The following is a 19,237-nucleotide window of genomic DNA, read 5'->3' on the forward strand; positions in this document are numbered from 1 at the left end:
CCGCTAGGCAATATAGGGTGACTATAAATCCGAATCCTAATCTGAAATCTGTCAATATGCATATAGGTCTCTCCTCCTCTGTTTACCCCTCTAAACTCGTCCTGATTACTCGGACAACAATAACATTGAAAACCCTAATGCAGCACGCGCACTGTAGACATTCAGGAAATGACAGTGTCCGTCTGTGAATTAGGGAGACTATGCGTCCGATTCAGTAAATCTGTCAATAAGCATATGGCTATCTTCTCCTTTATTTACCCCTGGAAACCCGTTTCATAACTCGGACAACAGTAACATTGAAAACTCTAATTGAAAACTTTAATGCAGCACGCGCACTGTAGACATTCAATCTGACATGCGTGTGTCAGGTGCGCATGCGCAAGGAACGAACACACCATCTCCCAATGCGCATGCGCCCAGGAACAGTGGTAGGCAGGCGCGCAAGTTCAGGATCAACCACAGACGCATGCAGACGCTGATCCTGTGTTAACGCGTCTATAACATACAGACGCCCTGTATGGCTACATAGCGGAATACCCATACATGGGAACAGTTTTCCTTCCGCCCAATTAGTGAAACGGGCTATAAATAACCATGACCGCTACCTGACTCCACACCAGCGGAGCAGCGTGCGGGGTAAGGCGGTGATCAGAGCGTCCTGACTTTGTGAGTATGATATTGAAGAAGTACTAATATGCCACGATCGTCTGAACCCATCTATGTAAGTAAGTGTTACAGAATGAATTATAAAAGCCACATCATTCTTCACTGCAGATAGCCATTGGAGCAGCACCCCGACGTTCCTATTTTGCTCATGAAGCCTACAACCAAGCTTCACAAGTATGAATACAACTTACAGTAAAATCCTAGTTTTCTATGTGTTTTATGTTGTATGTGTTGTGAGTCCCCCCCTTTTTTTCTACGAGCTTATTAATAAGCAAATGGTGAGGTTCCAGGTGACTGCACCTGCATGAACTACCCGCTACATGGGTAACCATTAGGTGACATATATTTTTTGTCTTTCTACAGGTCATTGTGCTTGTAGCAGACCGCTGTAGGCACACTTAGCCTATTTCAAGTAAAAATTCACTTTTTTGTAAATACACATTTTTATGTAGTAGAAGACGTGAGTAGGGAAGGGAGTCTGTGCCCCCGTCCTGAAGAAGGAGCTTGTCTCCGAAACATGTCGACACTAAAGCACATCAGAGGTCCTGTTCATTAATACAACAGGTTGACCTCGCCCTGCACTTTCTTTTAACAGTACCAGCCAGAGTACAGAATAAAAAAAATTTCTTTACCACTCTAGTGCCAGGTACTTTTTAACTTTTCACCACACTCCCTACTCACTTTAAACATAACCCACACACTGTACACCACACATAGCCACTACCTTAAGTGCTCCCACGTAGCCGTCGGTCGCAGCACGCCGCATCCCGATAGAGGGGTGCGAAGACCCCGATGATGAAGCATGACACCAAGGGGCCTTTTGGTGTGTGAGGGGTATTTTCACAAACACTGAGTGCTTCAATACTCATTGATCACTCTCTCTTCCCATTTAATGTTGGATTTCCTTTGTTTATTTAGATACCTAGTGGAGCATAAATCCAACGTTTGGCTCTACCTCCTTCTCTTGTTCTTGTTATTTTGGAGTGAAACATCGACACTATTGCGGGGGGAGAGGAGGCGCATCTGTATGGAAACAAGCCTCCTTCTAAGTGAGCACCAGAAATCGCTGAGTCAGCTGCTTGCCAGATGGATCTGTGATGTGTTAGGTTAACATGCCTGCCGCAGACGGATGCAACCTTTTTATCCACTCATTGTGTGTACATAACAGTTCAAGTGCGTGTACAAGCGACATTATCTTTTGCCATTTAGGAAAAATACATTTTATGTAACACCACCTGCCGATTTAACATTCGTTTTTACAAATTATCAAACTGAACACATGGCACTGTCATCAACCTCGGAAGGATGAAACGGTAGGACAGCCTCAACCATAGTAACGTGAATGTGCAACTTTTCACAACATCCGGCTCTTGATGACTTAGAAACGTCGGTGTTGTGTAAGATGCACGAGTGTAAACTTTGGGCTTTCTTTGTTTTGGGGTTAGCTTGACAAGATGCGACGCATTTCAGACACAATGGTTATGTTGGAGAGAAACGTCGACACTAACATGGGGGGAGAGGCGCATCTGTATAGAAACAAGCCTCCTTCTAAGTAAGCACCAGAAATCACTGAGTCTATAGGACATGAACGTTCGCACATGGACGACACTTGACAAAACAAGCAGGAAGTGGGATAAGGGAGGGGGTGTCAAATGGTGAGCACTTTCGCGGCCGCTTTGATGTTCTCAGGGGCAGCGCGGCTCACTGAGAACATCAAAGCGGCCGTTAAAGTCCTCCCAAAGGCTGCAGGTGGACAAATGGTGCTAACGCGATGGCTCAGCGAGACCTAAAAATACGGCGAGCTGCATATAAAGCCTCACGCTCGCCATGAAACTGAAATCGCGGGTGAAAAAAAGCATTTGACACCGTAATTGAAAACAAACAAGGAGGAGGGCCATCACACACTGTACAGTGTGATGAGCAAACAAAATATTTTCTGGGTGAAATCGCCAGCGACGGAATTAAGCATGGAAAGGTGGGGCATTTACACAAATGCACCAATAAGAAGCCAGCAGTGCTGAATGCCACAGACAGTAACCAATGGCAATAGGTGGGTTTGCCAAACCCCACAGTAGAGATATTACAGGTCGATCGAAGCTCAACCTAAAAAGCCAGGTTCCTACATTCTTGTAGATTTGCTTTGTTTATGAGTTATGTCAATATCGAGTTCCACAACCTCGTTGTGCATGTTATGAACACCCTCCCACTCCAGTTAACGTTTTTGAATCTAGGGAAAATAAGATTTCCAAGAGTGGATGAGCACAGTGAACGTATTGTGGTGTAACATTGGAAACTTAACAGATAATCAGATCAAGGACTTGTGGCTATGTAGAATGCTTTAAATTGGATGTGTTTACCAATGGGAAGCTTGGGATGCAGATTTATGTTTCGAGATACATAGCAGTAACCATGCTGCTGCGTTCTGCAGCGTCTGTAACTTGTCCAGAAAAAGTTTTTGAATATTAATAAAAAGCCTATTGCAGTAGTCCACTTTAGAAGAAATGAGGGCAGTGACTGCCGTTTTTTGCAGGCTGAGTGGAACATAGGGCAGGACTTTCCTGAGAATGTTCAGGTTGTAGAAACACAAGGAGGTAGGGTGATTTATCTGCCTTTTGAAGGTTAGCTTGGTGTCAATGATAATCCAAGTTTTTTGCTTTACTGCTTGGGGTGGGCAGGGTTTCCAGTCTTGAGGCCACCAGTTGGAGGACGAAAAGGAGGGGTTACTGCCAAACAGAACAACCTTGTTTGTTGTGGAGTTCAGCTTCAGGCAATCGTGAAACTGAACCAGCCGTGGCTTCAGGATTACCTGTTACGTACAAAGTGATCTGCGTATCATCAGCATTTGAGACCAGTGCAAAACCATAGGATTTGATCAATGCTGCAAGTGGGGTGACCTATAGATGGAATAGGATGGTGCTCAGGGACGAGCACTGAGGCATCCCACAAGGCAGTGAGAAGGCTGGTGATGCAAAATCCCCAAGGAAAACTGTTTGGAGTTGATCAGCTAAGAAGGAAGTCATGAACTTGAGTGAATTGTCTTTAATGCCAATCGATTTGATTCGGTGGAATAGGAGAGTATGATTAACTGTGTCAAATTCGGCCGAATGATCTAATAAGATCAGGGTCACATTTCTCTCACCATGGAAATAAATTGGATTCAAGCTTGTGGGGCTGCTCTATATTGAGCGGACATTTGGGAGCACAGTAATCTAGACATATGAGAGAAAGCAGAGAATTCATTTATAAAGTCACTAATACAAATTCCTCCAACTCTTCCAATTCACTTGGATTTAAACCTCTGAATTTCGTTCTGGGGGAATATTTCAAAGGTTGCCCTATTTAAATTTGACTTTTACCTAGACATGTGTCCAAACCCTTTCATGTGCACTTTATGTTAAATTCAGATTGGGGATTTTACCGTTACCGACTTTTACTTCCTCGTAGAAAAAGAAAAAAGACAACACAAGCACCTGCCCAATGGTATGCAGGGTAGTAGATACCATAGAAAATGTCTTATATTTTTGCAGGACTTACAAAAAGCAATGCTCACGATGGATTAAACCTCTTTGCAAATTATATAGTTTTAGGGAACCCCATCTAACCCCGAGGGTATGCACACCTAATACCAGTGGCCCTGTTGTATTCTAAATTGCAAATTATCTATTTGGGGTATGATATATCAATTCAAAGCTTCAGTCTAGAGACCAGACTGTTGCTCTGGGATGCATTCATGGATTTTACTACAGTTGATGATCAGTTGTTTTCTTCTTAAAACAGTTTTTAAACTTTTGAAAGTAATGTTTCTAAACATAATTTTTGTGTGATTGGATTGTATGTATTACGTTTTTATATGAATGTAAGAGGCCTTTTATGGCTTTATATGAGCCAACAAAAGGAAATATGAGGATACATTTCAGGATAGTAGAAATAATCTTTCAAACTGGGCTAGGATCCAGTTCCTGAATCTATTATTTAAGCCAATTTCAGAATGGTGAGTGGACAGATAAATCGATGAATGACGCACTTGCCTTGGAATCCCCCTCTCGTGTGACACCTACAATATACATGTTAGACCAACTAAGCCTTCACCAATCTATGTAATAACAATGCACAATAAATGAAAAAACAAAAATGACGTAACTAACTGAATGAAAATTGCACAAAATGAAAGGGAAATTATAACATAAATAAGAGAAGATAAACAAGTCACTAGTAACAACTTTTGAATACTCAAAAAACGTTACTATACAGAAACATGAGAAACCTTACCCAATCAACTCTTTGCACACCTAGGGACTTATTACACCATCTCGGACTCAGGACTAACCGACCTGAGGTCGGCAGTTCCGACCTCCTGATAACGATGAGGCTGAAAACTGTTCGGTCGAAATCCAACTGTTCTCTAGGGGGCTTGGGTTACGCCCGTACACACCGGCCATAATACAGGCTTCAATTGAGAAATGGGGCCGGGGGGTGTAAAACCCTGCACCCTGTGGCAGGCACCCCATTGTGCCTGCTGCAGTGTGCAGGGTTTTAGAGAAGGGTCCCCTAGGTACCCCCTCAACCACCAACCATAGGCCGCGGAGGCAAGGGGGCCCTGCTAGGGAACAGCAAAGTTGCTATCCACAGTCTTTCCGTGTCGGAAAGGCCAGCACGGAAAGGCTGACGGAAGACGATATCGTAATCCTGATAGGCAGAAACGCCATCCATAGGGGATTGCGGAGTGGTTCCGACCGACAGGAATACTCCGAGAGCCGGTCAGAACAGAGTCAGAATGGCCAGCCCGACCGCCGTCATTGTAATCAGGCAGTCGGTTCGCAACTGACCGAGTCGGTCGGAAAGTCTCCGACCGCGGTAAGAAAGATTCCAACTAGCGGTTGGAGGCTTTCCGACCGACATCGTAATCAGCCCCCATTGTTGCACTTTGTAATTTCCTCTACCAAAGTTACCCCTTCACAAAAAGGAATAATATACGGTATAGGATTTATCTAATTTTGCACATTGACATTTCCCCTAATCCTCACCTCAAAATAATGCTAAGATATTTTGACACTGTCTGAGTCTCGGAGTATTTTATCAAAAATAAACGAATGGAACCTTCTCTTTGCAGAATAGAATACTTTAGTTTTTTCAAAATATCATTCATACTCCTACTGGACCTACTAACACTCCAACATTCTGCTCTCCAAACATTCTGCCGCTCAATTCTCTATCCCCACCATCGATCCCACACATACACTGATCATTTGCCATCATTTTATCTTTTTTTTTGCTGGGTGCACGCAATTATTAATGGGAAATCTCATGTTCATTTTCCACCCTCAAACTTGCAGTCAGCAGTCGAGAGGTGAACCTGAGAGGTGAAGCCGAGAGGCAAAGCGGCGAAGCAAGGAGGCAGGAGCCCCCCCCTCCCCGACTCGACTTGTTCTGAGCTGAGCAGCAGCAGCGGCGGCGGTGAAGAGGCAGAGGGAGGACGACCCCTGTTACCGCGAGCCGCAAGCCTCTAGTTTTGATCCCCTGCACCAAGAGCCACGGCAGCCACGGTGGGAGCAACGAAAACGCGGCTGGAACAGTGCTCAGTTTGAGTTGTTTTGTGGCTTGGCTTGACTCGGCAGTGTGCTCCGGAGTTGTGCTGGCCTGGGAGCCACGTAACCCGTGAATCACAGCAGGATTACAGTGGGAGGCGCATATAGGCTGTGTGGGGTCGCAGAAGACTGCAGGGGGGGTGGGGGTGTAAAGTTATGAATAATTGTCCATTCGTTGTTGATTATCTTCATGTGAATTTATTAAAGATAGGGTCACAGGAATTTAAATATACATAAATAAGAAACTTAAGTATATAAGTAAGGAACCCCACCAGGAGCAGTCTGTATCTTGCTCAGCCCTTAGATCAACTGACTCTAAGCTCATTAACATTCTAATTCATAACATTCTAACAGACACATAAGTAGGCTGAGCATTACATTACATTATCTCTCCTTTTATAATGATAAAAGGAGAAACTGAGATGAGAAGATAAAATAGTGAATGGAGGGAACAATGAAGAAGACTGGAAAATTATTTAAGAGGTACTGAAGGCACTAAAGACAACTCAATGAGAAGATAAGGTAGTGAATATTTTTATAATGATAAAAGGAGAAACTGAGATGAAAAGATAAAATAGTGAATGGAGGAAACAATGAAGAAGACTGGAAAATTAATTAAGAGGGACTGAAGGCACTAAAGACAACTCAATCACTCATCTCTCTTTTTCCCAAAACAAACAACCAAAGTACTCCCACAATACGAACAGGAAGCGACTCAGGTACAAAGATCATGAAAGCTGGCCGGGCTAACATGAAATAATACAAGAGTACAATCTGAAAAGAAAACATGACACCGTATAAACACCACATAAGTAGAAGTGGGGACACACCATGAAACAATATACACACAAAATGTTAAACGCATTAAATAGATGAGGACACACCACATATGTAGATGTGACACCATAAAACAGTATGAAAAATTAGGTGGGGACACACCACTCAGATGAGGACACACCACATAAGTAGATGTGGGGACACACCATGATGTGGGGAACACACCATAAAAACAATATAACACACAAAGAAATGTGTGTAACAGTATGAATGTATGTTAAACATATTAAATAGATGGGGACACATCACACATAAGTAGCATAAAAACAGTACAACATGTGCATAAATTGCAATACATGAAATGTACCTGAGGAGCTTAAAAGCTTATACCAGTGGAGCTTAAAAGCTTGGTGTGGTTAAGAGTATAAAGACGAATGCATTTGCATTTCTTAATGACCACACCTAATAAATACCATCAACTTAAAGAAAAGTGTACAGTCAAATACATTTGTATTTCAAACAACCTGAGGAGCTTAAAAGCTTGTACCTGTGGAGCTTAAAAGCTTGGTGAGGTTAATAGTACACATACGAATGCATTTGCATTTCTAAAGAACCACATGTAATAAATACTATTAATTTAAAGAACAGTGTGCAGTTGAATGCATTTGCATTTCAGAGAACCTGAGGAGTTTAAAAGCTTGTACCAGTGGAGCTTAAAAGCTTGGTGTGGTTAACAGTATACAGACGAATGTATTTGTATTTCTAAAGGACCACGCGTAATAAATACCATCAATTTAAAGAACAGTGCACACTTAATAAATACCATCAATTTAAAGAACAGTGCACAGTTAAATGCATTTGCATTTTTAAGGGACTAAGTAATAACCTATGAGTTTTAAGAACAGTGCACAGATGAATGCATTTGCATTAGTGCGAAGGAGAATGCATTTGCATTTCTAGAAACCACAACTAATAAACCATAAATTTTAAGAACAGTGCACAGACGAATGCATTTGCATTGGTATGGTTAAAATCACAGAAGAGAATGCCTTTGCATTTTTCCTTTTTTTTTTTTTTTAACAGTAAAATAGTGGTACAACATCGTTGTATTTTAACTTTTTAAACGCCGTAAAAGTTAAATCATTAAACTTATTATTAATGTAACTGTAAATAAATAATAGTAGAAATATTATAGCAGAGAAAAGTGACATCATCTGCATACTATAAAACTCCTTGGTAAAGGTAACACTACGGAACTTTTGACGTCTGCATTATCAATCTCTAATTCACATAAGTATATAAATTCATCATTGAAGTGTAATGATGGAAAATAACCATTAGGAGGCAGTGTTGTGACAAATAAAAGTACTGTACTTCCATAAACAGTAGATCGACGTGACGAGTTTCTCGAGAAAATGATTTCAGTATCTGTGGAAGATCTGCGCTCCAAATTTTTTTTTTTGCGAACACATGCCGAGAATGTGTGGAATGGAAGTCTGGAGCAACAGTGACAGCGTGCCTATTGCTGTGATGAATTTGCTTAACTGCATTGGAAAAGACTAAAACAAAGCGTGCCTATCGCTGTAGAGAATGCTGACAGGCAATAGGTAAATTAATAACAAAGCGTGCCCATCGCTGTAAAGAAAACTGAAATTTCAGTTTGGCAGATGGACTGTAGACTGCACATGAGACGATGAGTTAATCATAATGACGGCACGTCGTTGTCAACGTGGGAGATACCGGGAGGCTCCCGTCAATAGCGTGCTCTCCAATGACACAAACAGCAGACTCACGTCATAGAGGAGGATGACGGTGACACTGGAAGCAGGTGAGGTGGCATGCGCTGAGTGCGTGCGCTCAGTAATAAGCTCGAGCGGGATTTGAATGTGGCAAGGCGGTTAAACAGTCAAGTGGTAGGCCACATTGAAAGGTTGTTGAAAATGACCAAAATTAAAGCAAAATGTCACTGCAATGTGTCGCGCCAATAGGTGCGAAAACAAACAAAAGGGAGCACTCAAATAAACGCTGCAAACACGATGGGCTCACCTGCGGTGCGGTACATACAGGGACTGTACTCCACCTTCAAGTCCGAAACAAGACTTGTGGACTGTAGGTTGTCAGGAAAGAGTAAAATGTAAGTTTTAAAATTAAGAAAATGCTCACAGTAAACGCCTGATACACTGAAGCTGAGGTAACTGTAAATCTCCCTTCTTCACGAGACAGAGCATGTCACTGAGAGTACATGGATGTGTAGATCAGTCGAGGAGAAAGCGGAATACAAACTCTTGTCCTCCGGTCACTCGTTCAAAATGTCTTTCTCTGATCTGGGTTCTGTGTAATCTGCTCTGCAACCGGAACTCGTCTTCATACTTCGGTCAAGTAATGAAACGTTTGTTTCAGCAGGGACTCACAAGGTGGCAGGATAAGTAGAAGGAAAACCGAGCAGAGACTGGCACATCTGATGTGAAGGGCGACCGGTGGGAGGTCACTTGTGGGGTTCTCGGTGCCAATCGTTTTAGCTGCTTAGAAGGTTTTCTTTGTTTCAAAGATCCTTGTCTTTTATTATTTTAATCATAGCTTCTTTCCGTTCCGTTTCGTTTTCCTTTTTAAAGTCTCTTGTAATTGACACGGAGGTCCGTTTAAAAACGTCGCCAGATGTAAAGTTATGAATAATTGTCCATTCGTTGTTGATTATCTTCATGTGAATTTATTAAAGATAGGGTCACAGGAATTTAAATATACATAAATAAGAAACTTAAGTATATAAGTAAGGAACCCCACCAGGAGCAGTCTGTATCTTGCTCAGCCCTTAGATCAACTGACTCTAAGCTCATTAACATTCTAATTCATAACATTCTAACAGACACATAAGTAGGCTGAGCATTACATTACAGGGGGTGGGGCGGTGAATGGTTGGAGCGGTCCCTGTCTTGATTCTGGACCCCCACCCGGTCCCTCATTGCAGACGGCAGTACCGTCTGTGCTGATCCCCCCGGTGAGAGAGTCGCTTTGCTTCTGCCGCACCTGCTCTCTCTCCTGAACCCGCTCTCTGACCGCTGTCCTAAACCCCCGTCTTTATAAGCGGCTGGCTGGGCCCAGGACTGCGGAAGACTGAAGAGGTCTGCAAAGCGGACTACGGTGCTGCGGTGTTCCGTGCAGTGGCCCTTCCTTGGGTCCCCTTTGTGACCCCCCGTGACTCCTGAGCCCCTCCTGTGGCCCGTGGCTTGTGGCCTGGGGGGGCATTGTTGAAGTCCATCATCATCTCTTCTCGACCCTAGCCCTCTGCCCTTCATCCACCACCCCAGTCTCTCACCGCCCCCAGTAGCAGCCACGGCAAGGCTGTGAGCAGGGCTGCGGCAGAAGGGGGCAGAGGGGGGGCAGGTGGGGCGAGGAGGGGCAAGGCAAGGCGAGGGTGAGCTGTGGGGGGCCTAGGTGCTGCAGCTGTGACCCGGAAGCCGAGGAGGCAAGACACTGCGGGACCTCTGGATCTCCGAGACTTCTACTACCTTTTACCGCCTTTCACAAACTACTTCAAAAAAGATTGGAGAACAAACGTAACATCACTTGCAAATCAAAATTATTAACAACGGTCAGCAGCTCCACCAGCCTCAGCTCTAACACCTCACCAATACATAGGAGCGGCTGGAAGGACAGAACCAATAAAAGGACACATGCAAAGAACGAACAAGGAAAAACTAGGAAAAACCAGGAAATTCAATTCACCCCAACCCGTTCAGGGTCTCTAGAAAAACGGACATCCAAGAATCATCAAAGGACCACTTAAGGGTCATCTGGCATTGGTAACAAGGCAGGCTCTTAATACGGAAAAAAAAGAGAAAAAAACAAAAACCTTTAAATCAACAAAAAATCAAGGGCCCATATTGATTTAACCTGACTGCCTTAATCTACCAACCTGGACCACTACTCAAACCATTCAACGGGAATTTCTAGGATCAATTGGGAAGCCCCGCGCCCCTTAAAATATAAATAAATAAACAAAAAAAAGCAAAAAGGCACCGGGGATGAGGTCAGGACGAGTAAGGAAAGCCCCATCAAAACTCCCCAAAAAAGGTGCAAAGAAAATGGACCACGGCGATCTTCCGGTAGAACCCTCAATGGCCTCCTCGCCTCACCAAACACCGGTAAACCAAAGGACAGTTTCTGATCCAGGGCCTGTACATGCCTAACCAACTGCTGAGGAACAAACATCTGGCTCTAAAGAACAATCTAAACCAACAAAAATCAAGGCCTCACTAAGGGATTACTTTAGGACCGCAGTCCCAGCCACAGCACGGAAGAATACTACAAGCACCCAGGTTAAACAGCAGGAACCCCCCCCCCTCGAAGGTATTCGCCCCGGTAGCCTCCGAGCCGTGGCCAAATCAAATTACGGTTCTGCCACTGATCCACAGCGTTGACGGAGGGTCCATCAATTTAAGGCAATCAAGTGCTTTATCAACAACAGAATCGCCCGGTAACCGAGGCCCAGAACCCCTGAACGTCAGTCAACCACTACAGGCTCCCCTCCAACCCTCTGTCCAAGATACAACTCATCCAGAACAAGTTTTATCGAAGGTAATAAGCCATAGTGACGTTGATCCGTCAAGCCTTCAATCATTTTTAAATTTAAGTCAGTTTTCCCCATCTGTATTTTACTCCTCAACCGATCCTAAATCGAACAAGCTACAAAAGAGTCCAAAAGCCTCATTAATACAGGCCGGGGCCCATCCACAAGCGTTTTATAGCATCCCAGTTCAACCAGAATCAGATTACTCTCTGGATAAGGTAAATCATGCGGAAGAGGCCGACCAAACAGTCAACCGAGAAGGGTCAAATATTAACTTAATTAACAATTCTCTGGACTTATCGTTCTTCAATACCGAACCCAAAGAGTCTGAAAGGCAGGACAGCTCTCCCTCGGCCAACCTTAATATCCTATGGTCCCAATTATTACAAACCCTTCTAACAACGTCAGCTGCACTAACATACCATTCAGACAAGATGGATATGCAGGTGCACCTGCTAAACACACTTGCGGTGTACACTGCCGGGATCGACCAAAAATTGGAGGCGCTTAACTCTCTTATCAACAAAGCCCGAGCCCAAACCCAAGTGGTGCAATCAGTGTGCTGCTGCTCCCCTAGAATCGATTCCCTCTCATCTGTGCCCCAATTCTTTTCAAGCGTCTTAACGGAAATAAAGAAACCCTCGGAGTCCAAGTCGCCAGACCCCTCAACCCAGGATCAAGCCAGGCACATGATCCACCCCGCTTGAAAGAACACACCAGTCCAACTCTCCCAAACCCAACAGAGACAGTAGTCGCTAAACTACCCTCCATCGAACCATCTAAAAACCATAACTCACACAGGTTGTCGAAAAGGGAAAAGAAAAGACAACGAAAAAGGCGGAATAAACTAAAAATTGGCCTAACAACTTAAAATATGAGTAACTCCTGTAGGAGCGACGCAGCACCTCCAGGACACGTCTCATCGGCCGCATCGGCATTACTTTTGGAAGGAGAACTGACAAGCCCACAACTAATACCAAATCAGTTGCCCCTTCAGACAGAACCCTTAACCGGGATCAGTCAGCAGTCAGGGCCACCTCATGTTCTGGGATACCCACTCCAGCCATCAATACAAGTAAAACTTGGTTCTAAACAACCATTTCCTAAGCACCCAGTATCAGAAGCAGAGCAACATAGTTCTGCAATTATTCAAATGCCAGCCCAGGAAACTAGCTTCCCTCGTCTTCTTATCGTCGAGGAGAACAAATCATGCACACAGAGTACAGCTATAGAATCTGGTTGTGAGAACGATACAAACCTAGCAAGCTGAAGCAAATTGGTGCCCATAAATAAAAGTCAACTCCTACAATCGTTAAACACCAACTATAAGGAATTGCCCCTTTTAGCATTCACTATACATGCACTGTCAAGAAAGCCCTCCGAAGAAAAACCAAAGCAAAAACAGCCAGTAATTGCCAATGAGCCTCGTGAGTCTCGAAGCAGCCCTCAGAACACCAAACTGCTGCTCATCCCAGAATTTACTTTGATGGGCCCTCACGACATTCTCAACCGGGGGAATATACTAAAACTTTTCAAATCATTACCAGACCTAAATCATCTACAATCGAGAGATGTAATCGTTATCGAATTTATTCCATCTACCGGATCTAACACAGGCGAAGCCACGCAAGTAACACTGGTAACATCGGCAACCCAGGATTTGGTCTTGACGAAAATTGACCAATTTAAAACCTGGAGTATAACAATAACAAAACCAAGTGCCCCTCGTTACCCCTCAATATTGGAAAACAACCAGGCGGGTACTTCTAGCTCCTCCTCAGCCCCCTACTCGGTATTGAGGTCCGCAAGAGGCAGCTTACCAGCTGGAACCCATGAGCCCGCAATTGAGCAACTAAATCTTTGTAAAGCAGACTGGTTATGGCTGCCGGGGATCCTATCCAGAAACCAGACCGATTGAACCACCACTAACCACAGTCTAACTATATGTTCTTGGAACATCAACAGATTTGGCCTGGAAAAACAATCCCCAGCCATCTTGGATTTTTTAAAAGAACACAACATCCGCCATTTAAAGGAGACATGGGCAGGAGAAAGTATACCAATAGTGGGCTTTCTGAAGTTTATGACACCTGCCACCAGGCAGTCCAAGTTCGGCAGACCAAGTGGCGGTCTATCAATCTATGTATCAACAAAATTATCCATATGCATCAAACAGATTAAATTTGAGGAGGACTGGCTCTCTAGAATAACTCTGGGAAGTTCGCTCACAAACCCTCAGCTGCTCATCCTCAATGCCTATATTTTCCCCTGCACCACTAAGAAAAAATCTAAAATGGACAGCCTGGTCATCACCATTTGCGACCTAATCGCAAGTATGGCAGTACACCAAGTATCATTTCAGGTGACTTCAACACTAATCTCTACTGCAATCTTGCCGACGACACAGGAACGGACCACCCAAGAATTCCTCCACATTTTGCTTCCCAGTCAATTCCTGTTGGGAACAAATCATCAACATTGGGTGAATATGTGGTAATGCAGTTCAACAGCCTAGGATTTACCTTATTGAATGGGCGCTTTTCCTCTGACATCCCGCCCGCATGGACCCGATCAGATGACAGATCCCTGTCGTTCTTGGACTTTACCCTAGGGAGCAGAGAAATACTGCCCTGGATCAAGAGCTATCAAATTGCCCCACAAGGAGTGAGTGATCACCGGGCACAAATAATAACACTTTCCACTGGCTACCCACATCATCAAGAACTGGCCCACACCCATTCAGGCAGTCACACAGAGGACCTAAAGCAGATAAAGTGGTCAGACTCCACGGCCCTCTCCCTGACGGAAAAATACAGAGCCATATTACATCATTCTCAAGAGCTAAATACTCATATTGTTAGTGGCTGGGCCTCATTTACAAATCTCCTTCTCAACGAACTTCCTACAAGGAGGGTCCAGAGAAACCAATCTTCTCAATTTTACATCGCAAAAGCCACAAAGAAATTAAGAACCAGGAGGAACCGAGCACTCCGTCAATCAAGAAAGATCCCCAGCAATAAAATCTATTTCAATAACTACAAGCAAGCTCAAGCAGCCTTTAGAATCGCCACACAAAAGGAAAAACTAGCGGCCTCGGATCAATTCTGGCTGAAGCTTATCCATAAAAGTAAAAATCCTAACTTGAAGCAATTCTGGTCTCTTGTAAATAGGAGTAACCAAAGTGCAAATGGATACGGTAGGGCAAACATTAGTGAAGCAGTCTGAGTACATTTCTATATCTTCACTTCAGAGACGCCAACAAAAAGGAAGCTTGCACTGATTGTGCCAGCCCCGTCACCCCCTTGTGCCTTCTTTCGGGACTGGAGAGCTCGAGGCGGGCTCGGCCTGGAAACACTCCACCTGAAGATCTGACACACAAGGAGTCAATGAAATGGAATGGTACCTCACCAGAACCAACGGTGTCACTGGATGCCTTAAAAAATAAGATCTCAAGTTTCATAAGGAATGCCAGAGCTGAAGGAGCCCCAGGCCCGAACGGCCTCCCTCAAGCTATGTTCAAATCTGACGTCAGCCTATGGTCAGAATACCCGACTCCTTTATTTCTTTACTGCAGTCTAAACAACACGGTCCCAGAATCTTGGCGAGGTGCAGTCATCCACCCAATCTACAAAGGTGGGAAGAGAAATGAGCCAAAACATTACCGAATGGTAGAACTTCTTGACATGGAGTCTAAGTACTTTGCAAATATTCTACCAGAGGAGCTACAGGCTTGGGCCAAAACAAACGCGCTCCTTCCTTTTAACCAGACGGGCTTTGTGGCCAATACCGGTACCACAACCAATTTGCTAACGCTAACCGCCTTGATGGACAAAGCGCCATGCCAACATATCCAACTCCACTGCTGCTTTGTGGACTTCAAAGCAGCCTTCGATCGTGTGCCCAGGGATTTGCAAAGGCAGAAACTAAAATTGTGGGGCATACCACAGCCTCTTCTTCAGGCAATAATTCAACTCCACACGGAATGTGGATAAGAATCAAGCCGGGCGAAGGCTGCCACATTTCCAGGAAGATCCAAACTGAAACTGGCGTCAAACAAGGGTGTGTATTGGCCCCACTCCTTTTCAATTTGTTTATACCGACCTCCCTCCAGCTCTTGACAGTGTAAACAGCCATCCTCCTCAACTTGACGGGACTCGCATCACCAACTTGCTTTATTCCGATGATCTGGTGCTGCTAAGTCACACAAAAGTGGATCTCCAGAGGTTACTGGATGAATTGCTACCCTACACGCCAAGAAACCATCTAGAGCTTAACTTGTCAAAAACCAAAACTATCTCTTTTGGGAAGCAAAAAAGGTCAGCAGAAAGGTGGTACTTCAACAAAATAAAGCTAGAGTCAACCCCCAGTTATAAATACCTGGGCATTGGATACAAGAGGCTCCTTTATCAATCACAAAGAAGCATTACAAATTAAAGCTCTGTCGTTAGAGGTGGCCGCTGCAAAATTGGAAAAACAGCTACTAGGTCCTAGCCTAATCCCCATGCTGAAAGTAATGAAAGCCAAAGTAATCAACTCCCTGACGTACGGCCTCGAGATCACCAAGGGCACAACCAGTATATTATTAAACAAACTAACAACAAAAATCTTTAAAAGAGCCTTTCGGTTGCCAAAATCTGCCTCGCCAGCTCAAGTGAGACTTGAATTGGGACTCCAAGATCACAATGGAGTGGAGGCAGGTGCATTCATTAAACTGTGTCATAGACTGCGCCACGCTCGGGAGGGTTCCTTGGAGGCCCGGCTCTGGCAGGAAATACAGAAAAATCAGACCAGCGACAAGCATCGGCAACTCCTGGGTTATAGCCTACAGTTACTAGGTGCAAATGAGCTCTGAGATATTATTATTATTACTTATTTTAAGTATGGGTTTAAAAATCGTAGCATGAAAAGTGCTGTTGTCTAAACATGTGACATGGAACCAGTTGGCAGCTAAACAAACTTCCGCCAACTTTCCAGTCACAATTCTAAGTCATCCTCTGCCCATTTCACATGCTGGCAATACTCTTGTTATGATGCAATTTCATTGCATATGGTGACTAATTTGAGCTAACTGGAAGCTAACGACACGGTCCAGAACTCACCACTTTTGAGTTGTGTGTCTTCCAAGATAAGTGGGTCATTACCGTTTTCTGCCTTTTCAGTTGTAATTCTTAAAAATATATCAGGATTGAAAGCTGGAGGATCTACAGGGAAAACAAAAAGTGTACATACATGTCAGATGGAAATGACTGCCACAGAGTATACCTCTGTGTTGAGGGAATTATAGTGAGAAGCACACAGAAAATGCTAAACTACTGTGTTTAATATGCCACAAACTAGCAACCAGAAACATTTGACACCTAGTGATCAACATGAATTTTTTTTATGTATGTGAAACATGCACCAATTGTAAAAGAATGAAAGCAAGAAGTTAACATTTACACCAACTGAAATTACATCCAATATGCTCATGGCAAACATGAAACAAAATCTTAACAGAGTCTCGGTTTCATGTTGTGCTATAGTATGTTTATAATCACTTATTTTGTTGTTTCATTTAGGCAAGTTGATAAATAAAGCACCTCAACTAAAGCAACTCTGCACTACTTTCTATATTTTGGCTCCTTTTGGCACCATTCAAGATGTCAAGGGACCATGAATCCCAAGGACAGGTCAGGCTTCACTAAATCATGCCTCACCATTCAGGTGGCTGCAAATAGCAATTCAGAACTGCGGGCCCCAGTAAAGTGAGCCATAGGTCAGAGAATCCTGCTCTGGGTTTGCATTACCAAGGAATTAAGCTTTCCTTGGGTTCTCGGTAAGGGTGGGCGTAGTTCGCGAAGTAGCGCTACGCGAAGCTACGCGAAGTGCACTTCGCACTACGCGAACTTCACGTAGCACTACGCGAGCTGCGTAGTAGCATGTTCGCACTGTGCAAGATGCGTTTTCAATGATTGCACAGTGCGGACAAGCATCCGGCACTGTGCAAGCATTGAAAACGGCAGCTTGCACAGTGCGAGCTGTAGTTTTCTGCTGCTCGAGTAGATTATTACTCGAGCGGCAGCTTTCTCAACGCGAACAGGTAGTTTCTCATTGAGAGCGGTCGCGAGCATGCGCAACCACTCAAAAATGAGAAACCTGACCTCCTCGCGTTGAGAATCTCGCCGGGATGTCATTTTGCTTGCTCGCGGTCGAGAACATGACGTTCAGGACCGCGAACAAGCAAAAAATGACAGCTGCACTACGCTACGCTGCACTACGCATGTTCGCACTGTGCTACGTGCAGCTGGCGTAGTGCGAAGTTGCGAAAACTTCGCAAACTCCGCGAGCGTAGCGTAGTGCTTCGCCCAGGGTTAGTTCTCGGCACCAAACAAGTGTCAGCGAGTATAAAAACAGAAAATTAGGGCCATGCCCTGTGGGTCAATCAACATGCGGGAGGTGGTTACCCTCAGCGGGTTAACCACAGTACATGGAGGACAACTGGTTGAAAATTAAATGCATCATACAGAAAAAGAACTCATGACATTTTGTGAAAAAAACTTTAAACTCTGAATAAGGTTCTGGCACAAAACTCCAAAACGACCAAAATTCATCAGCTGAAACATGCAATGCTTGCCATAACTCATGTTCCCCATCATGGAGAAAACACGTTACAAAAACCCATGTCAAAATGGCAAAGAAAAAAGACTGACAGCAAAGAGCAAAATATACTCAATTGAGTCAGTTATGGCATGCTTTTTGAGCGTTGCATACCTTAACTGGTGAATTTTAGCGATTATATATATATATATATGCTAGAGCATTACTTTAACTTGAAACCAGGTACATCCTATTGCTTGACAGTAAGATGCCCCATGGCCTTAACCTTTTCGGTGCGTCTGACGGCCCAACGGCCGTCCGACGTCACGGTGGGCGTGTGCGGAGGACAGCCTGGGGCCGTCCGAACCACGCCCACCCTTTATTTCACCCGCACTGCGGCGAAATTCGCGCCGCGGTAAATGGGTTAATTATGTTGAAGAATTTCATTCATGCTTATAACCCAATAAACCAAAGACCCTTAGTGGGGAGAAGTAGACATACTGCACATGCACTAAAAATTCAATTTTGAATGAGTATCCAGACACAGGATGGTAAGATGACTCCCTATTTTTGCTGGCCAATATCGTGTGGTATTTAAGATGGGGACTGGCCCAAGATGTTATTCAAATTGTAAAGGTATGCATTAATTTTTTGGATTGAGGCACTTGCCGAATAATTGAATACTGTGAGTCGCTGTTACATCATTATTTATGAATAATGCAAGTTTAACTATGATTTCCTAAAAGAAATGTGGGGCTATAATTGTTGTGATCAATGTTGAAGCTCTGGAGCGCTAGGTAACTATATAGTGTTTATCCTAATGGCACTTGTCATTTATACTATGAGCAGCGCGATATTCAAGTGTTCTGAAACCTTCTAAAAACCTTGAAAATCTCTAAATGTGTAACATGCATAAGAGAGCACTTAAGGACGGGGAACATCCTTTACCACGAATCTTTTACAATGCGGTACCGTTACCACGCAGGTTTTACAATGAAAGTCGTTACAACGACTTGATCTGCAGGGCGCTGTAGGATAGGGAATAGTTTAATTTACTATCCAACAC

The 19,237-nt window shown here is 44.0% G+C and overlaps 1 protein-coding gene across 3 annotated transcripts in view; it reads right to left on the minus strand.

The window, feature by feature from the left end:
* The window catches only part of LOC144767458 (zinc finger protein 786-like), a 357,248-nt gene that overhangs the window by 141,260 nt on the left and 196,751 nt on the right, over nt 1-19,237 (minus strand). For 2 of the 3 annotated variants that reach the window (XM_078650882.1, XM_078650883.1), the window contains exon 4: nt 16,695-16,796. In XM_078650882.1, the coding sequence (XP_078507008.1) occupies nt 16,695-16,796 (102 nt within the window). The remainder of the gene's footprint in view (nt 1-16,694; nt 16,797-19,237) is intronic. The other variant, XM_078650884.1, reaches the window with a different exon arrangement.

Source organism: Lissotriton helveticus, chromosome 7, assembly GCF_964261635.1.
Source record: "Lissotriton helveticus chromosome 7, aLisHel1.1, whole genome shotgun sequence".
Lineage (NCBI taxonomy): Eukaryota > Metazoa > Chordata > Amphibia > Caudata > Salamandridae > Lissotriton > Lissotriton helveticus.